The sequence below is a fragment of the Scyliorhinus torazame genome, chromosome 2 (genome assembly GCF_047496885.1).
Source record: "Scyliorhinus torazame isolate Kashiwa2021f chromosome 2, sScyTor2.1, whole genome shotgun sequence".
Lineage (NCBI taxonomy): Eukaryota > Metazoa > Chordata > Chondrichthyes > Carcharhiniformes > Scyliorhinidae > Scyliorhinus > Scyliorhinus torazame.
This window is the reverse complement of record NC_092708.1, coordinates 169817047-169839243: the sequence shown is the minus strand read 5'-3', so window position 1 is coordinate 169839243 and position 22197 is coordinate 169817047. Positions and strand designations below refer to the sequence as shown.

General features: G+C 47.5%; 1 protein-coding gene across 1 annotated transcript; it reads left to right on the top strand.

Moving 5' to 3' along the window:
* The first annotated feature begins 200 nt into the window (after positions 1-200).
* On the top strand, positions 201-22122 carry LOC140393312 (gamma-crystallin S-1-like). The gene is made up of 3 exons (XM_072479636.1): positions 201-237; positions 12546-12788; positions 21779-22122. Exons 1-3 carry the CDS (start codon positions 229-231, stop codon positions 22052-22054), a joined length of 528 nt encoding a protein of 175 aa, XP_072335737.1. The 5' UTR covers positions 201-228; the 3' UTR covers positions 22055-22122.
* The last annotated feature ends 75 nt before the right edge of the window (positions 22123-22197 follow it).

Below are 22197 nucleotides of genomic sequence, written 5' to 3'. Positions count from 1 at the left end.
AGACAGAATATGGTTACGGCTCCATTGAGCAGTTCATTTGTGCTTGAAGAAGACAATTACAAAAAGAAGGTTGACAATTTGAAAGCTGTCACATCAGTTTTAAAGTGAATTCTGCTTTGTCATCAGGCCTTTCACTGCATCACAGGTCTAGCAAGTATATAAAATGAACAGACACTGCAAATATTTGGCATTAATTGCAACGAGCTGTTCCTGTGGAGCTGCTGCAAAATGGGAAAGGTATGTCTCATTTTCTAAACTATTGCAGATCGAGGCGAGGAGTTTGGGCGTGAAAAAGGCACATCCTGCCCAGCTGTCACTGTAAAGTCTTTAGTTTTCATAGAATTTACAGTGCAGAAGGAGGCCATTCGGCCCATCGAGTCTGCACCGACTCTTGGAAAGAGCACCCCACCCACGATCGACACCTCCACCCTATCCCCATAGCCCAGTAACCCCACCCAACACTAAGGGCAATTTTGGACACTAAGGGCAATTTATCATGCCCAATCCACCTAACCTGCACATCTTTGGACTGTGGGAGGAAACCGGAGCACCCGGAGGAAAGCCACGTAATACCACCTGGGGACTTGTGCCAAAATAGGGAGAGGTGTCCCAAAAGACAAGTCAAACAACAGTCTGACGCACTCATGGAATCATACTTTACAGACAGTGTCGCTCATTACATCATGAGACATCCTGTCCCATCATTGGGACCACCAGAGGCGGCTGCACAGTGGGATACAGTTGGAAGGGAGTGGCTCTGAGAGTGCTCAGCGTTAACTCTGTACACCATGAATATTAATGAGACCAGGACAAACATGGACAAGTAAACCTCTTGCCGATTACCATCAACCACCTTCCCTTAACAGGCGAATCAGTGCTCCTCCATTTAGCATCATTTGGATGAAACAATGAAGCTAGCAAGCATACAGAGCGTATTCTGGGTTAGGAACCTTTGTAAATTGGGCCGTATATGGTTAAAAGTTCAGTATATTTAAAGATAAAATCAATAGATTTTTGAACTCCTGGTAATCAAGAGATATTGGAATTGGGTTGGTAAATGACTTTGAGGTTGAGATCAACCATGATTTTACTAAATGCTGGAGAAGGCTGGAGGGGCCATGAGGCCAACTGCTACTCCTATTTCCCTTGTTCTTATGTTTTTACCTAGAGAACTTCAATACCCATAGTTTACTGTGACTCAGCAGGCACAACTACTGATCCAACTGGCTGAATCCTGAATAACATGTCTGCCAGATTAGTAATGCGATAGGTGGTGAGATGTTTTATCCAAAAGAAAAACCCTGTTGGCCCGATCCTCATCAATCTCCGTTTTGCAGATACATCTGTCCATGACTGTATTAAAGCTCATGGGATTGGGGGACATGTATTGAGGTGGATAGAAAACTGGTTGGCAGAGAGGAAACAAAGAGTAAGAATTAATGGGTCTTTTCAAATTGGCAGGCAGTAACTAGTGGGGTGCCACAGGGATCGGTGCTGGGACGCCAGCTATTCACAATATATTAATGATTTGGATGAGGGAACAAAATGTAACATCTCAAAGTTTGCAGATAATACCAGGTTGGGTGGGAGGGTGAACTGTGACGAGGATGCAGAGATCCTACAGCATGATCTGGACAGGTTGGGCGAGTGGACAAATCAATGGCAGATGCGGTATAATTTGGATAAGTGTGAGGTTATTTACTTTGGAAGCAAAAACAAGAAGGATGATTACTACCTGAACGGTTGTAAATTGGAAGAGGGAAGTGTGCAGCGGGACCTGGGTGTTCTTGTGCACTAGTCGCTGAAGATAAGCATGCAGGTGCAGCAGGCAAAGAAGGCTAATGGCCAATGTCCTAACGGGTGCTTTTGCGAACACTGTTGGGGAGGTTTTAAACTAATGTGGCAGGGGGATGGGAACCAGATTCGGAAGTTAGAGGTCAGTAAAGAGGCAGCAACTAAAGCCAGTAAGATACTAGATAATAAGCTCAATGTGACTAAGGGGAAGAGTAGACAGGGAAGAGATAATGAACGCAAAGGGACAGGTAGTCTGAGGTGCATTTATTTTAATGCGAGAAGTGTAGCAGGCAAGGCAGATGAATTTAGGGCTTGGATTAGTCCCTGGGAATATGATGTCATTGGTATTACTGAGACTTGGTTGAGGGAAGGGCAAGACTGGCAACTAAATATCCCAGGGTATAGACGCTTCAGGAGGGATAGAGAGGGAGGTAAAAGGGGTGGAGGAGTTGCATTACTGGTCAGAGATGATATCACAGCTGTGATTAAGGAGGGCACGATGGAGGATTCGAGCACTGAGGCAATATGGGTAGAGCTAAGAAATAGGAAGGGTGCAGTAACATTGTTGGGACTTTACTACAGGCCTCCCAAAAGCGAGCATGAAGTAGAGGTACAAATATGTAGACAGATTATAGAAAAATGTAGGAGCAATAGGGTGGTCGTGATGGGAGATTTTAACTTCCCCAACATTGAATGGGACTCATGTAGTGTTGGAGGCGTAGATGGAGCAGAATTTGTAAGGAGCATCCAGAAGAGTTTTTTAGAGCAGTATGTAAATAGTCCAACTCGGGGAAGGGCCATACTGGACCTGGTATCGGGGAATGATCCCGGCCAGGTGGTTGAAGTTTCAGTCGGTGATTACTTTGGGAACAGCGATCACAATTCCGTAAGTTTTAGAATATTCATGGACAAAGACGAGAGTGGTCCTAAAGGAAGAGTGCTAAATTGGGGAAAGGCCAAGTACAAAAAAATTTGGCAGGAGCTAGGGAATGTGGATTGGGAGCAGCTGTTTAAGGGTAAATCCACATTTGAAATGTGGGAGTCTTTCAAGGAAAGGTTGATTAGAGTGCAGGACAGACATGTCCCTGTGAAAATGAGGGATAGAAATGGCAAGATTAGGGAACCATGGATGACGGGTGGAATTGTGAGACGAGCTAAGATGAAAAAGGAAGCATACGTAAGATCTAGGCGACTTAAAACTGATGAAGCTTTGGAGGAATATCGGGACAGTAGGACAAATCTCAAACACACAATAAAGAGGGCTAAAAGGAGTTATGAAGTATCTTTGGCTTACAGGGTTAAGGAAAATCCCAAAGCCTTTTATTTGTATATAAGGAGCAAGAGGGTAACTAGAGAAAGGATTGGCCCACTCAAAGACAAAAGAGGGAATTTATGCGTTGAGTCAGAGGAAATGGGTGAGATTCTTAATGAGTACTTTGCACGGTATTCACCAAGGAGAAGGACATGACGGATGTTGAGGCTAGGATGGATGTTTAAATACTCTAGATCAAGTCGGCACAAGGAAGGGGGACGTTTTGGGTATTCTAAAAGGCATTAAGGTGGACAAGTCCCCAGGTCCGGATGGGATCTATCCCAGGTTACTGAGGGAAGCGAGGGACGAAATAGCACAGACCTTAACAGATATCCTTGCAGCATCCTTGAGCACGGGTAAGGTCCCGGAGGACTGGAGAATTGCTAATGTTGTCCCTTTGTTTAAGAAGGGTAGCAGGGATAATCCAGGGAATTATAAATCTGTGAGCTTGACGTCAGTGGTAGGCAAACTGTTGGAGAAGATACTGAGGGATAGGATCTATTCACATTTGGACGAAAATAGACTTATCAGTGATAGGCAGCATGGTTTTGTGCAGGGAAGGTCATGTCTTACAAACCTAATAGAACTCTTTGAGGAAGTGACAAAGTTATTTGATGAGGGAAGGGCTGTAGATGTCATATACATGGACTTCAGTAAGGCGTTTGATAAAGTTTCCCATGGCAGGTTGATGGAAAAAGTGAAGTCGTATGGGGTTCAGGGTGTTCTAGCTAGATGGATAAAGTACTGGCTGGGCAACAGGAGACAGGAAGTAGTGGTGGAAGGGAGTATCTCAAAATGGAGAAAGGTGACTACTGGTGTTCCACAGGGATCCGTGCTCAGGCCACTGTTGTTTGTGATATACATAAATGATCTGGATGAAGGTATAGGTGGCCTGATTAGCAAGTTTGCAGATGATACTAAGATTGGTGGAGTTGCAGATAGCGAGGAGGACTGTCAGAGAATACAGCAAAATATAGATAGATTGGAGAGTTGGGCAAAGAAATGGCAGATTGAGTTCAATCCAGGCAAATGCGAGGTAATGCATTTTGGAAGATCTAATTCAAGAGTGGGCTATACGGTCCATGGAAGAGTCCTGGGGAAAATTGATGTACAAAGAGATCTGGGAGTTCAGGTCCATTGTACCCTGAAGGTGGCAACGCAGGTCGATAGAGTGGTCAAGAAGGCATACAGCATACTTGCCTTCATCGGACATGGTATTGAGTACAAGAGTTGGCAGGTCATGTTACAGTTGTATAGGACTTTGGTTAGGCCACATTTGGAAAACTGCGTGCAGTTCTGGTCGCCACATTACGAGAAGGATGTGGATGCTTTAGAGAGGGTGCAGAGGAGGTTCACCAGGATGTTGCCAGGTATGGAGGGTGCTAGCTAAGAAGAAAGGTTGAGTAGATTAGGATTGTTTTCGTTGGAAAGACGGAGGTTGAGGGGGGACCTGATTGAGGTCTACAAAATCATGAGAGGTATGGACAGGGTGGATAGCAACAAGCTTTTTCCAAGAGTGGGGGTGTCAATTACAAGGGGTCACGATTTCAAGGTGAGAGGGGGAAAGTTTAAGGGAGATATGCGTGGAACGTTTTTTACGCAGAGGGTGGTGGGTGCCTGGAACGCTTTGCCAGCAGAGGTGGTAGAGGCGGGCACGATAGCATCATTTAAGATGCATCTGGACAGATATATGAATGGGCGGGGAACAGAGGGAAGTAGATCCTTGGAAAATAGGCAACAGGTTTAGATAAAGGATCTAGATCGGCGCAGGCTGGGAGGGCCAAAGGGCCTGTTCCTGCGCTGTCATTTTCTTTGTTCTTTGTATGTTGGCCTTCATTGCGAAAGGTTTTGAGTACAGGAGCAGGGCTATGTTGTTTCAATTGTACAGGGCCTAGGTGAGGCCACACCTAGAATATTGTGTGCAGTTTTGGTCTCCTTCTCTGACAAAGGATGTTCTTGCTCTCGAGGGAGTGCAGCGAAGGTTTACCAGACTGATTCCAGGGATGGCGGGACTGTCATATGAGGAGAGATTGACTAGGTTAGGATTGTTCTCGCTGGGGTTCAGAAGAATGAGAGGGGATCTCATAGAGACTTATAAAATTCTAATAGGACTAGACAGGGTAGATGCAGGGAAGATGTTCCTAATGATGGATGGGTCCAGAACCAGGGGTCACAGCCTGAGGATTCAGGGTAAACTATTTTGGACAGAGATAAGGAAACATTTCTTCACCCAAAGAGTGGTGAGCCTGTGGAATTCATTACCTCAGGAAGGAGTTGATGTTAAAACATTAAATATATTCAAGAGGCGGCTAGATATAGCACTTGGGGCGAATGGGATCAAAGATTATGGGGAGAAAGTAGGATTAGTCTATTGAGTTGGATGATCAGCCATGATCGTGATGAATGGCGGAGCAGGCTCGAAGGGCCAAAAGGCCTCCTCTTGCTCCTATCTTCTAGCTATCAATGTATTTATGTATTGGTAGGAGTGACCACCACACTATACTTGTGGAGACTAGTCGAGCCTTCACACTCACAGCATCCTCTATCATGTTGTATGGCACGGTAAAGTGCAAAATGAGATAGGATTCAGTACACATAGAGCAGCTCAAAACGGGCATCCGCAAGACACCGTGGACCATCAGCAAAGCAGAACTGTATTCAACCATAATCTGTAACCTCATAGCCTGACGTATTCCTCACTTTACAATTGCCATCAGGCCAGGGGATCAATTCTGTTTTGGTGAGGAATGCAGATAAGCATGCCAGGAGCGGCACCAGACTTTCTGAAAGTGAGATACCAATCTGGAGAACTTGTACCCAAGTGCAACATGTAGCAGATTTGTGATAAAGAGATGTGGTTCCACAACCAACTGAACTCATCAAATCTCTGCAGACCTGGCATTCCAGTCTTAAATTGGGGCACAATTTAAAAACTAATGGGAGGAGGAAGTTCCTTCAACAATGGCAGAGCCCAGCAAACGGTGCAAAAAACATGATTAAAGTGTTTGCAAACATCTTTAGCTAGAATGGGAATCAGAAGAAAAACTCTCCACTTGTTGAGGCCATACCTAATACTAAGGAAGATGTTTTTGTTGGAGGTTCATCTCAGTCCAAGAAATCACTGCAGGAGATCCTCAGGGTAGTGACCTAGGCTCAGCCATTCTCAACTGCTTCATTCATAATTTTTCCTCCATCATAAGACTAGAAACTGGGATGTTCATTGTGCTCAGTTCCATTCACAACTCCTTAGATAATGGAGCAGTCCATGCCAGCATAAAGCTAATCTTGAACAACATTCAGACTTGGACCTATAGGTAATACACGAGGTACACAAGAGCAGCCAGTGAACAGCTCTAGTAAGTGAGTCTGACCGACTCTCCTTGACATTACCATTGTCACGTCCCCCACCATCAACAGCCTAGTGATCACCATTGACCAGAAACTTTGCTAGACTAGCTAAATAAATCCAATGGCTTCAAGACCATATCAGAGGTTGGATAATCTGCAGTGAGTGGTTCATTTTCTGCCTCTCCAAAGTCTGCCCACCATCTACAATACAGAGGTCAGGGGTGTGATGAAATATTCTACATATGCCTGGAGAAGTGCGGCACCAGCAATACTCAAGATGTTCCACAAAAGCAGCCCACTTGATCGGCATCCCTCATTCAGCGATGCACAGTGTCTGCGTGCAGTGCATACCATCTAAAACATAGAACATAGAACAATACAGCGCAGTACAGGCCCTTCGGCCCACGATGTTGCACCGAAACAAAAGCCATCTAACCTACACTATGCCATTATCATCCATATGTTTATCCAATAAACTTTTAAATGCCCTCAATGTTGGCGAGTTCACTACTGTAGCAGGTAGGGCATTCCACGGCCTCACTACTCTTTGCGTAAAGAACCTACCTCTGACCTCTGTCCTATATCTATTACCCCTCAGTTTAAAGTTATGTCCCCTCGTGCCAGCCATTTCCATCCGCGGGAGAAGGCTCTCACTGTCCACCCTATCCAACCCCCTGATCATTTTGTATGCCTCTATTAAGTCTCCTCTTAACCTTCTTCTCTCCAACGAAAACAACCACAAGTCCATCAGCCTTTCCTCATAAGATTTTCCCACCATACCAGGCAACATCCTGGTAAATCTCCTCTGCACCCGTTCCAAAGCCTCCACGTCCTTCCTATAATGCGGTGACCAGAACTGTACGCAATACTCCAAATGCGGCCGTACCAGAGTTCTGTACAGCTGCAACATGACCTCCCGACTCCGGAACTCAATCCCTCTACCAATAAAGGCCAACACTCCATAGGCCTTCTTCACAACCCTATCAACCTGGGTGGCAACTTTCAGGGATCTATGTACATGGACACCTAGATCCCTCTGCTCATCCATACTTTCAAGAACTTTACCATTAGCCAAATATTCCGCATTCCTGTTATTCCTTCCAAAGTGAATCACCTCACACTTCTCTACATTAAACTCCATTTGCCACCTCTCAGCCCAGCTCTGCAGCTTATCTATATCCCTCTGTAACCTGCTACATCCTTCCACACTATCGACAACACCACCGACTTTAGTATCGTCTGCAAATTTACTCACCCACCCTTCTGCGCCTTCCTCTAGGTCATTGATAAAAATGACAAACAGCAACGGCCCCAGAACAGATCCTTGTGGTACTCCACTTGTGACTGTACTCCATTCTGAACATTTCCCATCAACCACCACCCTCTGTCTTCTTTCAGCTAGCCAATTTCTGATCCACATCTCTAAATCACCCTCAATCCCCAGCCTCCGTATTTTTTGCAATAGCCTACTGTGGGGAACCTTATCAAAGGCTTTGCTGAAATCCATATACACCACATCAACTGCTCTACCCTCGTCTACCTGTTCAGTCACCTTCTCAAAGAACTCAATAAGGTTTGTGAGGCATGACCTACCCTTCACAAAGCCATGCTGACTATCCCTGATCATATTATTCCTATCTAAATGATTATAAATCTTGTCTCTTATAATCCCCTCCAAGACTTTACCCACTACAGACGTGAGGCTCACCGGTCTATAGTTGCCGGGGTTGTCTCTGCTCCCCTTTTTGAACAAATGGACCACATTTGCTGTCCTCCAGTCCTCTGGCACTATTCCTGTAGCCAATGATGACATAAAAATCAAAGCCAAAGGTCCAGCAATCTCTTCCCTGGCCTCCCAGAGAATCCTAGGATAAATCCCATCAGGTCCCGGGGACTTATCTATTTTCAGCCTGTCCAGAATTGCCAACACCTCTTCCCTACGTACCTCAATGCCATCTATTCTATTAGCCTGCGGCTCAGCATTCTCCTCCACAACATTATCTTTTTCCTGAGTGAATACTGACGAAAAATATTCATTTAGTATCTCGCCTATCTCTTCAGACTCCACACACAATTTCCCATCCCTGTCCTTGACTGGTCCTACTCTTTCCCTAGTTATTCGCTTATTCCTGACATACCTATAGAAAGCTTTTGGGTTTTCCTTGATCCTTCCTGCCAAATACTTCTCATGTCCCCTCCTTGCTCGTCTTAGCTCTCTCTTTAGATCCTTCCTCGCTACCTTGTAACTATCCATCGCCCCAACCGAAACTTCACACCTCATCTTCACATAGGCCTCCTTCTTCCTCTTAACAAGAGATTCCACTTCCTTGGTAAACCACGGTTCCCTCGTTCGACGACTTCCTCCCTGTCTGACCGGTACATACTTATCAAGAACACGCAGTAGCTGATCCTTGAACAAGCCCCACTTATCCAGTGTGCCCAACACTTGCAGCCTACTTCTCCACCTTATCCCCCCCCAAGTCACGTCTAATGGCATCATAATTGCCCTTCCCCCAGCTATAACTCTTGCCCTGCGGTGTATACTTATCCCTTTCCATCATTAACGTAGGGGCAGCATGGTCGGCACGGGCTTGGAGGGCCGAAGGGCCTGTTCCTGTGCTGTACATTTCTATGTTCTTTGTTCTTTGTAAACGTCACCGAATTGTGGTCACTGTCCCCAAAGTGCTCTCCTACCTCCAAATCCAACACCTGGCCTGGTTCATTACCCAAAACCAAATCCAACGTGGCCTCGCCTTTTGTTGGCCTGTCAACATATTGTTTCAGGAAACCCTCCTGCACACACTGTACAAAAAACGACCCATCTATTGTACTCGAACTATATCTTTTCCAGTCAATATTTGGAAAGTTAAAGTCTCCCATAATAACTACCCTGTTACTTTCGCTCATATCCAGAATCATCTTAGCCATCCTTTCCTCTACATCCCTTGAACTATTAGGAGGCCTATAAAAAACTCCCAACAGGATGACCTCTCCTTTCCTGTTTCTAACTTCAGCCCATACTACCTCGGAAGAAGAGTCCCCATCTAGCATCCTCTCCGCCACCGTAATACTGCTCTTGACTAGCAGCGCCACACTTCCCCCTCTTTTGCCTCCTTCTCTGAGCTTACTAAAACACCTAAACCCCGGAACCTGCAACATCCATTCCTGTCCCTGCTCTATCCATGTCTCCGAAATGGCCACAACATCGAAGTCCCAGGTACCAACCCATGCTGCCAGTTCCCCTACCTTGTTTCGTATACTCCTGGCATTGAAGTAGACACACTTCAAACCACGTACCTGAACACTGGCCCCCTCCTGCGACGTCAAATCTGTGCTCCTGACCTCTATACTCTCATTCTCCCTTACCCTAAAACTACAATCCAGGTTCCCATGCCCCTGCTGCATTAGTTTAAACACCCCCAAAGAGCACTAACAAATCTCCCCCCCAGGATATTTGTGCCCCTCAGGTTCAGATGTAGACCATCCTGTCTGTAGAGGTCCCACCTTCCCCAGAAAGAGCCCCAGTTATCCAGAAATCTGAATCCCTCCCGCCTGCACCATCCCTGTAGCCACGTGTTTAAATGCTCTCTCTCCCTATTCCTCATCTCACTATCACGTGGCACGGGCAACAACCCAGAGATAACAACTCTGTTTGTTCTAGTTCTGAGCTTCCATCCTAGCTCCCTGAAAGCCTGCCTGACATCCTTGTACCCTTTCCTACCTATGTCGTTAGTGCCAATGTGGACCACGACTTGGGGCTGCTCCCCCTCCCCCTAAGGACCCGGAAAACACGATCCGAGACATCACGTACCTGGGAGGCAACATACCAAACGTGAGTCTCTCACGCTCCCACAAAATCTCCTATCTGTGCCCCTGACTATAGAGTCCCCAATTACTAATGCTCTGCTCCTCTCCCCCCTTCCCTTCTGAGCAACAGGGACAGACTCCGTGCCAGAGGCCCGTACCCCATGGCTTACCCCTGGTAAGTCCCCCCCCCCCACAAGTATCCAAAGCGGTATACTTGTTTCTCAGGGGAACGACCGCAGGGGATCCCTGCACTGACTGCTTTTTCCCAGTCCCTCTTACAGTTACCCACCTATCTCCAATCTTTGGTGTAACTAATTCCCTGAAGCTGCTATCTATGACCCCTTCTGCCTCCCGAATGATCCGAAGTTCTTCCAGCTCCAGCTCCAGTTCCCTAACTCGGTCTTGGAGGAGCTGGAGATGGCAGCACTTCCTGCAGGTAAAATCAGCAGGGACACTAACTGCATCCCTCACCTCAAACATCCTGCAGGAGGAACATTGCACTCCCTTCCCTGCCATTCCTCTAACTTTCTACCAAGATCTGGCTAACAACTAAATTAAATTTTTTATAAAAAATAATAATAATGTAATAAAATATGGTACTTACCTCAGACCAATGGGTTTTATTATTAGGTTAGAGGAGGAGGGCGGGTGGGAGACACTACACGTGTAGTGTCTCGGGTTTCCTCTCCACCAGAATTTATTGGTGAGGGTCTTCCCAGACGTCCGCGGGTCGACTTCCTGTTCCCGCCTAAAACACTAATTAAAAAAAAAAAAATTCTCAGCTCCCGCTGAAACTGACTCACCAGCTGTTCTCACGCCGAAATCGACTGGCCTGCCCCTGCAAAGACAAGTGCTTTTAAAGGACAGACTTACCTCCCAGCAACCACTTCCGCACGGCTCCCGCTGAAACTGACTCACCAGCTGTTCTCACGCTGAAATCGACTGGCCTGCCCCTGCAAAGACAAGTGCTTTTAAAGGACAGACTTACCCCCCCAGCAACCACTTCCGCACTGCTCCCGCTGAAACTGACTCACCAGCTGTTCTCACGCCGAAATCGACTGGCCTGCCCCTGCAAAGACAAGTGCTTTTAAAGGACAGACTTACCTCCCAGCAACCACTGCCGCACTGCTCCCGCTGAAACTGACTCACCAGCTGTTCTCACGCCGAAATCGACTAGCCTGCCCCTGCAAAGACAAGTGCTTTTAAAGGACAGACTTACCTCCCAGCAATCACTTCCGCACTGTTCCCGCTGAAACTGACTCACCAGCTGTTCTCCCGCCGAAATCGACTGGCCTGCCCCTGCAAAGACAAGTGCTTTTAAAGGACAGACTTACCTCCCAGCAACCACTTCCGCACTGCTCCCGCTGAAACTGACTCACCAGCTGTTCTCACGCCGAAATCGACTGGCCTGCCCCTGCAAAGACAAGTGCTTTTAAAGGACAGACCTACCTCCCAGCAACCACTTCCGCACTGCTCCCGCTGAAACTGACTCACCAGCTGTTCTCACGCCGAAATCGACTCAACATGCAACAATTCACCATGGCTCCTTTGATGGCACAACCCAAGCCTAAGACCTCAACCTCCCAAAGAGACGAGGGCAGCAAGTACATAAAATACAACCACCTCCAAGTTTCCCTCTGAGCCGCACACAATTTTGACTTGGGAAGAAATCTTTGTTGCTTTCCTGTCACTGGATCAGAATCCTGGCGCACACCTTCCCAAACATAACTGTGGATATACATACACCACATAAACTGCAGCAGTTCAAGAATGCAGTTCACTCCTACTTTCTCAAGGCAATTCGGCATGTGCAATAAATGTGTGCCTTGCCAGCAACTGCCACATCCTGTGAATGAATAAATAAAAAGTTCCGCTGCCCCTTATGGGAATGCACGGTCGCAATGGGGCGGCACAGTGGCACAGTGGTTAGCACTGCTGCCTCACAACTCCAGGGTCCCAGGTTCAACTCTGGCCTTGGCTGACTGTCTGTGTGGTGTTGCACTTTCTCCCCATGTCTGCGTGTGTTTCCTCCGGGTGCTCCGGTTTCTTCCCACACTCCAAAGATGTGCAAGTTAAGTGGATTGGTCATGCTAAATTGCCCTTAGTGTCCAAAAGGTTAGGTGGGGTTACTGGGTTACGGAGATAGAGTGCAGATGTGGGCTTAAGCAGGGTGCTTTTTCCAAGGGCCGGTGTAGATGCAATGGGCCAAATGGCCTCCTTCTGCACTGTAAATTCTATGATTCTATGATACAATAGGATAAATTATCCATATTTTCTGTTGTAGATCATCTTCTATGAAGAAAGAAACTTCCATGGTCGGTACTATGAATGCTCTGGTGACTGTGCTGAGTTGCACTCGTACTTCAGTCATTGCAACTCCATTCGTGTTGAGAGTGGCTGCTGGGTGGTGTACGAGAGACCCAATTACATGGGATACCAGTATGTTCTGAGCACGGGAGAATATCCTGACTACCAGCGCTGGATGGGATTCGATGACTGCATCAGATCATGTCACATGTATAGTTACGTAAGTTCCGAGAGATTGTGGGAATGACTGCACTTCAGATATCTTAAATATAATTTCGTGGAAATGAAGCACTGGGCAAAGGCCAAAATTGCAATATTTGCTGCCAGCACTCCACTGTGCTGTGTGCATCAGCACCCAGATTATTGAATGCTGAAGACTCCTCAGTGCCTTATGTGCACTATGCATAACATTGTTCCCAGGAGGACTGAAAAACAAACAGCCTATATATATCTTGCATGCAAGACTCAATAGATCTCCAGAGTTTGTGTGTAGTAGTGCAGTGGCCCATGACATGCCTGGATTATCCAAAGAATGTGCCAGGTGCTGAATGTTCATTTCAGATGATTGTTGGATGGGAGGTTCATTTCCCTTTTTCCTCTAAAAGTTATCTCATGCTTGCTCAATTATTGCTGCCATCTGCTGTAATTCTTTGATTCATACAGAACGTACATTTGCAATGTAGCTTTTAGACAGAAAGAAGTTGTCGTGTTATTCACCCTGGGGTAACACGGACTGCAACACGATGCAGTTAAACGATAAAGCAAACACCAAACGTCGGCGTTGGTTCAATAAGATTTATTGAACTTCAGTAACGAAGCACACAGCTGCCTGTGGGTTGACTCTACTACTCTAAGTAAACTAACATTAACTATCTAGACCAGGCTAGCTCTGATCCACGTGTGGAAGGTGTTGAATGATTTGTACACCCTGACTGTCACTACAGTTGTCACCAGTGGAAAGAGGCAGAGTGCTGATGTCTCGTGTGTTTTATAGTTGGAAGCCCCCCTCTGGTGTTCTGTCTGGTGATTGGTCGTGCTCTGTTTTGTGTGTTGATTGGCTCACCTGGGTGTCTGTCACTGCCTGCTTTTACCTCATGATGTGCATGGGTGCATATTATGATATGCCCCCTTTTAAAAAAATTTGTCAGCTTCTTAGAGCATATACAACAGATTTACAAAAGTAACTATATGCAGCAATTAGTGAGTGAATGGATATGTACATGTAAGGTGTCTAGCGTGCAGAAACATAACAGTATATATACAAAGGAACAATTTATAAGTCCAGTCGTTCGGGCTATTGTCGGATTCTTGTGGACCACATGAGAGAAGGAGGCGGGGATGATGGTGTCTTGACGGGTTGGCTTGCAGCCAGATTGGTGGCCTCGTGGAGCGAGGTGTCCGGATAAGGCAGAATGACATCTGGGAACATGAGATTCGGTGATGGGCAGGCAACTTTGCGCAGTGCCCTTCTGTTGCGCCTGACCATAGATCCATCAGCCATGCAAACCACAAATGACCTGGGAGCGGCCTGTCGAACAACAACTGCTGGAGCTGACCAGCCTCCATCAGGCAACTTCAGAGAGAGCACGGGCAGATCAGAAGCATGAGCATCATATGTTAGCTTTTGCCGGGTTCTGATCTGCTACATCTTTTGCAGCACTGAAAGGTGATCCAGGTCAGGTACACGAATGGCCGGAACAGTCGTCCGCAGGTTACGATTCATAAGGAGCTGTGCCGGAGACATACCGTTGGACAGAGGGCTTGCCCTGTACGCCAGAAGAGCAAGATTAAAGTCCAAAGCTGAGTCCGCAGCCTTACAGAGCATCTGCTTCACGATATGGACCCCTTTCCCGACCTTCCCATTAGATTGCAGGTAATGCGGGCTCGAGGTGATGTGCTGGAAGTGTATTGCTTTGCGAAGTTGGACCATTCTTGACTACAGAAACAGGGACCGTTGTCGCTCATAACCGTGAGCAGGATTCCATGCCTGGCAAATGCCTCCTTGCCGGCCTTTATGACAGTCCTGGATGTTAGGTCAGACAGTTTCACTGCCTCGCGGTAACTGGAGAAGTAATCAATTATCAGGACGTAGTCACGTTGGCGTGAAAAAGGTCAACGCCGACCTTTGTTGCTCTTTTTAGCCTTAGTTTATTACCTCTGATTACGTCACCTTTGCTCACGAGTCGCCAGGTATCTTTCTGATACCGCCACGTGGTTCAAGTTCAAGTTATGATTAATAATACAGCACACAGCTTAGTAATGATTAAAACAACGGTCATTTATTATATACAACAAGCAATATTCATACACTAATACTACTATCTATATAATAAACCTATCACTACTGGCCAATACTTAACTTACGAAGAGCCCACCAGGTCAGGGAAACGAATGGCTTGTCCAATCGGATCTGGCCCGCGGGATTCAAAAGGCTGCTACAGGTCGGTGGCTAGGTGTCTCTATCGGATAGCGATCGCTGGATTCAAACTTACCGTTGCCGGTTGCTGTCCTTGCGAAGGTCTCGAGCAGGCAAAGAGGAGAGAGAGAGAGATCTGAACTTGGCCCCTCAATTTTATAGGGCCCAGGGGCTTCCCGCCTCCCGGGGCGGCCCTTGACCCTGAGTCCCAAGTGATTGGATTTGTCCCCAATCCCTGGGGTCGATGTGTCCAATTGCGAGGCGATTCCTTGATCGGGGGGTGGTCGCTCACCTGTCTTTGTTTCGGCCACTGCAGGCGCCGACAGGTCTGGCCCGGTATTCAATTGCTAATATGTTGCAATTGTTCCCGGGGATAGCCGATTTAACTGCAGATGTCTGGATAGATGGGCTGCTAAAGGTCCTGAATGTAACTGCAAATGTCTGGGTTGATGGGCTGTTGATAGCCCTGAGTATCGATCTGGGCCAACTTCCCCAGAGCCGAATATGCAATACTGTCTGCAGCTGCCTGTTTGTGTCTTGTTACCTGCTTTTCCCAGCAGCCTTTCGGGTTAGCCATTTCAAACTGGATTTTGGCCAGATTAATCGGGACGCAGCCATTTTACGTGGCTACACCTTAGACCACGGCGAGGTCACGATCCCATGCTGCTGGAGCGTTTCTTTGGGCTGAGCAGGCTGGAAGTGCTGGCAGGTCGCGCAATTGAGGACCATGTTTGATATATCCTCATTGATGCCGGGCCAATAGACAGCCTGCCGGGCCCTGCGCCGGCACTTCTCAATACCGAGGTGTTCCTCGTGTATCTGCGTGAGCACCAAGCTCTGGAGGCTGTGCAGAATGACGATGTGATCCAATTTCAGGAGGATCCCCTCGACAACACTTCGGTCATTCTTTACATTATAGTATTGGGGGCATTGCCCTTTCTACCAGCCATTCGTGAGGCGATGTATGACCCGCTGCAGAAGAGGGTCCTTGGCGGTCTCTTCTCGAATGATGACGAGTCGTTAGGTGGATGTCGGGAGGGTGCTGGCACACAGTTGCACTGCGCCTCAATATTGTGCATGACGTTTACCTGCCCACATGGCGAGGTGATGGCATGCGACAGGGCATCCGCGATGATTAGCTCCTTTCCAGGTGTATAAACCAGTTCAAAAGCATACCTGCGGAGTTGAAGGAGAATCCGCTGGAGCCTGGGTGTCATGCCATTTAAGTCCTTGTGTATAATGTGCACTAGGGGTCTGTGGTCCGTCTCTACTCTAAAGGTCGGGAGACCATAGACATAATCGTGGAATTTCACGATGCCAGTGAGAAGGCCCAGGCAGTCTTTCTCTATTTGAGCATATCGTTGCTCAATGGGGGTCATGGCTCTTGACGCGTAGGCCACTGGAGCCCAGGACAAGGTGCCGGCCTTCTGGAGGAGCACCGCCCCAATGCCGTCCTGGCTGGTGTCTGTGGAGATTTTAGTCTCCCTCGCTGGGTCAAAAAAAGCTAGAACAGGAGCAGTGGTTAGCTTCGCTTTCAACTCAAGCCACTCTGCTTGATGTGTGGGCAGCCACTGGAAAGTGGTGGACTTCTTCACCGGGTGCCTGAGAGCCGTGGTGTGTGACGCGAGGTTGGGAATGAACTTCCCCAAAAGATTTACCATCCCCAGGAAGCGGAGGACAGCCTTCTTGTCCTCTGGGGTCTTCATTGTGTTGATGGCCTTGACTTTGTCCGAGTCTGGTTGCACGCCCTGCTGGGAGATCTGATCACCCAGAAACTTAATTGACGACATGCCAAAGGAGCATTTGGTTTTATTTAATTTCAGGCCGTTGGCATGTATGCGCCTGAAGACTTGTTGCAGACGAGAAATATGTTGCTCCAGAGTCGTGCACCATATGATGACGTCGTCAATATAAACCCGCACACCGACAATGCCCTCTAGCATTTGCTCCATTATTCGATGAAAGATTTTGGAGGCCGAAACAATAGCAAACGGCATGCGGTTGTAGCAACATCTGTCGAAGGGTGTATTAAATGTTCAGAGCGTCCTGCTGGACTCATCCAGTTGTATCTGCCAGAAGCCACACGATGCATCCAGCTTTGTAAAGTATTTGGCATGTGCCATCTCACTCGTCAGCTCCTCCCACTTTGGGATCGGGTAGTGTTCCCTCATGAAGTTGCGGTTCAGATCCTTGGGATCGCTACAAATGTGCAGTTCTCCAGAGGGCTGCTTGACACAGACCATCGAGCTGACTCAGTCAGTTGGTTCCGTCACCTTGGATATTATTCCCTGATCTTGGAGCTCCTGCAGCTGCACCTTTAGACGGTCTATTAGGGGCGCCAGCACCTGGCATGGCGCTTGGATGACAGGCATGGCATCAGGCTTGAGCAGAATTTTATAGCTGTAGAGCAGCGTACCCATACCTCTGAACACATCCGGGTATTGCAATAGTAGCTCCTCAATGTTGGCCTGAAGAGTGCTGTTGGCAGACGACATGGCATGTACACGCTGGACGAGATGGAGTAGCTTGCATGCATGGGCACCAAGCAGAGAAGCCTTGCCGGGCTTGACGATCTCAAACCGCAAAGTGGCCTTGATGGCCTTGTTGGATACATGCAGGTGACAGGATCCTAACGCAGTGATGGCATTTCCATTGTAGTCGAGCAACTGGCAGGCCGACGGAAGAATTGTCGGCTGCCTTTGGATACGAGCAAGATCTGCGTGGGATTGGCCGAAGCACCGGTGTCCAGCTTGAACCGGCTGCTACAATCGTTGATTTGTACTGTGGCACGCCACTCGTCCCCATAATCCACATTGAGGATGGGTGTGTGTGTTGCTGAATGCAAGGAGGCCTTGTCATGCATGGTGATGATGCCCACTCGATATGGGGACTCCAGGCAGTCGTCCTCTGGATCAGGTTCCAAATCCAGCAGCCCTCGCTGCACACTTCGAACGCGTCTGTGTTGGAACTGGGATCGCTGGCCCCCTATCGGAGGTGCAGACCTGCACAAAGCCGCATAATGGCCAAGCTGCTTGCAGTTGAGACATCGCCTGCCTCTTGCAGGGCATTGCCGCTTTAAATTGGCGGTGCCGCAGTTGGGGCACATCACCACATCGACGTTGTGACGCTCGGTGCGTCGTCGCACATGCGCAGTGCGCTCAGCCGCCGCTCGCACCTGCGCAGTGTGGTCTTTGGCCACTTCGTTCTCCCGACCGTGGTGCGCATGCGTGGGACCCCTGGAAAAGTGCGCGAAATGGCCACCTTCATCGGTGCTCAGGCGCCGCATTCAGGCGATGACCTGTACACTCTCAGCCTCGTGGGAGGTGAGTTGGTCCTGCCCTGCCGACTTAAGGCGGGAATAGCGACTTTTCACCTGTTCGTGGACTTTGCACCTCTCGATGGCCACTGGCAGGGTCATATGTTTTATTTTTAGGAGCTGCTCCCGCAGGGCGTCAGAGTGGATGCCAAACACAATCTGATCCCTGATGAGGGAGTCAGCGGTGTCACCGTAGTTGCAGGATTGCGATAGAATGAGAAGGTGAGTGAGGAAAGATAGGAAAGTCTCATCCTTACCCTGAAGGTGCTGATGGAAGACATAACTCTCAAAGCTTTCGTTCGTCTCGACCTCACAGTGACTGTCGAATTTGGCTAAGACGGTCTGGAACTTGGTCTTGTCCTCACCGTCGGCAAAAGTGAGCGTATTGAAGATTCGGATGGCCTGGTCCCCCACAGTCGACAGTAGCAATGTGATTTTTCAGGCATCGGATGCACTTTCGAGGACCGAGGCCTCAAGGTATAGACTGAATTTCTGCTTGAAGACCCGTCAGTTGGCGCCAAGGTTCCTGGAGATCCGGTGCTGTGAAGGTGCCTGGATCTTTTCCATGCCACAGGAAGGCAGTTGCTGGTCGTCAGTGAATTTTCGAAGGTAAATTACTTAGAAGCAGTAGCTACTCCTGGTATCATGTTGTGTTATTCACCCTGGGGTTACACGGACTGCAACACGATGCAGTGAAATGATCAAGCATACACCAAACGTAGGCGTTGATTCAATAAGATTTATTGAACTTCAGTAACGAAGCACACAGCTGCCTGTGGGTTGACTCTCTACTACTCTAAGTAAACTAACATTAACTATCTAGACCAGGCTAGCTCTGATCCACGTGTAGAAGGTGCTGACTGATATATACACCCTGACGGTCACTACAGTTGTCACCAGTGGAAAGAGGCGGAGTGCTGATGCCTCGTGTGTTTTATATTGGAAGCCCCCTCTGGTGTTCTGTCTGGTGATTGGTCGTGTTCTGTTCTGTGTGTTGATTGGCTCACCTGGGTGTCTGTCACTGCCTGCTTTTACCTCATGATGTGCATGGGTGCATATTATGACAGAAGTGACATGTAGCAAGCTCTTTCAGTGGCTATCCATGTAACAAGTGTATTTGGCTGGTATGCTGCTGATTTTTCCTGAGAGCATACATTGCGCAATTGCATCATACAGTTAAAAGCTGCATTGTTTGCCCACAGGACTCAAGATACTGGACAGGAGACTAAGTTCTCACACTACAGCAAAATCATTCCTGGTCTGCGCTGGCGCTAGGAGCAGCATTCAGGAATGATTCTCTCTCCCTTGCCATGCAAATATATGCATGGCGGAGAGCTCGCGAGATGCCATTCGGAATCCCGGTATCAGGTCACCATTTTAAGCAGGTGGCCGAATACCGACGTCCTGTGGCTGGCCCCCTTCCCCCCAAAATGCAAATCCTGCCCCCCCCCCAACCTGTAGGAGCATTCTTCCACCCCCACCAAAGGAGTTATGGTTTCCCCCCCCCACCCCCCCGCAACAGCACGCATGCATGAGGGTGACAAACCACCCCCCTCAGACCCTCTCACCAGGGACCAGCCATCTCAGAGACCCACATATCAGAGATCACCCCCCCCGCCCCCCTCACACCACTCGGAAAGCTAAGGAGTAGTACAGGCAAAACAATGAAAAATCACTGCATTTTCATTTATATCTGCTGCCTCAGACAGAAGTGTAGAAAGCAGCAGCTGTTACTTACTAGAAAGGCAAAACCACAGCACAAGGTTTAAACCCCCTCAATCCTTTGATCTGTGCGGCTTCTATTCACTTTCAAAGAGAAATAGGTTCAGTAGGCTGTAATTGACAGGGTAATAACTTCCAAGCAGCCAGGTATCTGGATTATTTATTTTAATTTCTCTTCATGCTTGATTGCACCTCAAGTACCCTACTGTGAATCTAAGCACAATGTTTGTAAAGACGATAAGTGCTTTCACGTCCTAATTTTCTCAGCAGAGACCACGGCAGCACGGCAGCATTGTGGTTAGCACAATTGTTTCACAGCTCCAGGGTCCCAGGTTCGATTCCGGCTTGGGTCACTGTCTGTGCTGAGTCTGCACATCCTCCCCGTGTGTGCGTGGGTTTCCTCCGGGTGCTCCAGTTTCCTCCCACAATCCAAAGATGTGCAGGTTAGGTGGATTGGCCATGATAAATTGCCCTTAGTGTCCCAAATTGCCCATAGTGTTGGGTGGGGTTACTGGGTTATGGGGATAGGGTGGAGGCGTTGTCCTTGGGTAGGATGCTCTTTCCAAGAGCCGGTGTAGACTCGATGGGCCGAATGGCCTCCTTCTGCACTGTAGAGTCTATGAGTCACTTAACTTCTTATGATGTGGTGAAGACATGTCAATCATGGTTAGATGGTCAGGAGCTCCTACAGGAATGCCACAAAAAATATTTTGATTAGATAAAGCTCTCTGTCTCTTTGCCTATTTCAACAACTGTTCAGTAGCAACTAGGGGCTTTTCACAGTAACTTAATTGAAGCCTACCTGTGACAATAAGCGATTATTATAATATTATTATTAGCATAAAAAACCATTATTTTCAGAGAACTACTACTGTGGATTCCTGCTCTTGCTCCTTGTACCGTTTGGACACAGCATAGGCTCTCTATCAGTAGTATTGCACTGATATTTCAAACAAAATGCACATGCAGTGCCTGATGTGGATCACACACACAATTCAGACTCCATTTCCTAGCATAAGGGAACCACATCATCAGCCCCAGTATTTGTATCAATCTAAATGATCAAATGTTATTTCTTCCAATTCATGGCAACAATTATTTATATTTAAATTTACAATGAATGATTACAGTTGTTGTAGATACAGTTGGCAATTGGAACAATCAAAATAGATAATAATAGTCTTTATTAGTGTCACAAGTAGGCTTACATTAAGACTGCAATGAAGGGCGGCACATGTCGCAGTGGTTAGCACTACAGCCTACAACGCTGAGGACCCGGGTTCGAATCCCAGCCCTGGGTCACTGTCCGTGTGCAGTTTGCACATACTCTCCGTGTCTGCGTGGGTTTCATCCCCACAACCCAAAGATGTGCACTTATGTGGATTGGCCACGCTACATTGCCCCTTAATTGGAAAAAAATAATTGGGTACTCCAAATTCTTTTTTTTTTAAACACTGCAATGAAGTTACTGTGAAAATCCCCTAGTTGCCACATTCCTGCGCCTGGGGATGGGGTGTGGTGTGGTCTTTAATTTGTGGAAGGATGGTAAAAATGCTGCTGGGGTTTGGGCACCCATTATGGAAATTTCTCAACTGATCCCGATGGAAATGAAAATGAAGCAGTTTGCATAACAGGTCCCGATCCACAATACACTCCAGCAGAACATTCAAAATTACTCTGATGGTTTCAATTTCTTTGCTCCATTTGTAAGTTATACATTAAATCAATAGTTTACATTTATTTTTCATCAATACAGCCTAGAGGAGGCTTCCACAGATTGAGGATTTACGAGAGGCCTGACTTTGGAGGACAGATGATGGAATTCATGGATGACTGTCCATCTGTCTACGATCGTTTCCGTTACCGTGACATCCACTCCTGCCATGTGATGGACGGTTACTGGACCTTCTATGAACATCCCAACTACAGAGGCCGACAGTACTTCATGAGACCCGGTGAATACAAGAGATACAGTGACTGGGGTGGCTTCAACTCAACTGTTGGCTCCTTCCGTCAAGTCATGGATTTATAAAATACAAATAGACACACTTCTTTTGCTGTAAGATCATGTGGATAAAAAATAAAAATACTTATAATCTTTCCCTTTGTTTAATACCCTTTTTAAGGTTGAGTACAGACAATAATAATAACAGCTTATTGTCACAAGTAAGCTTC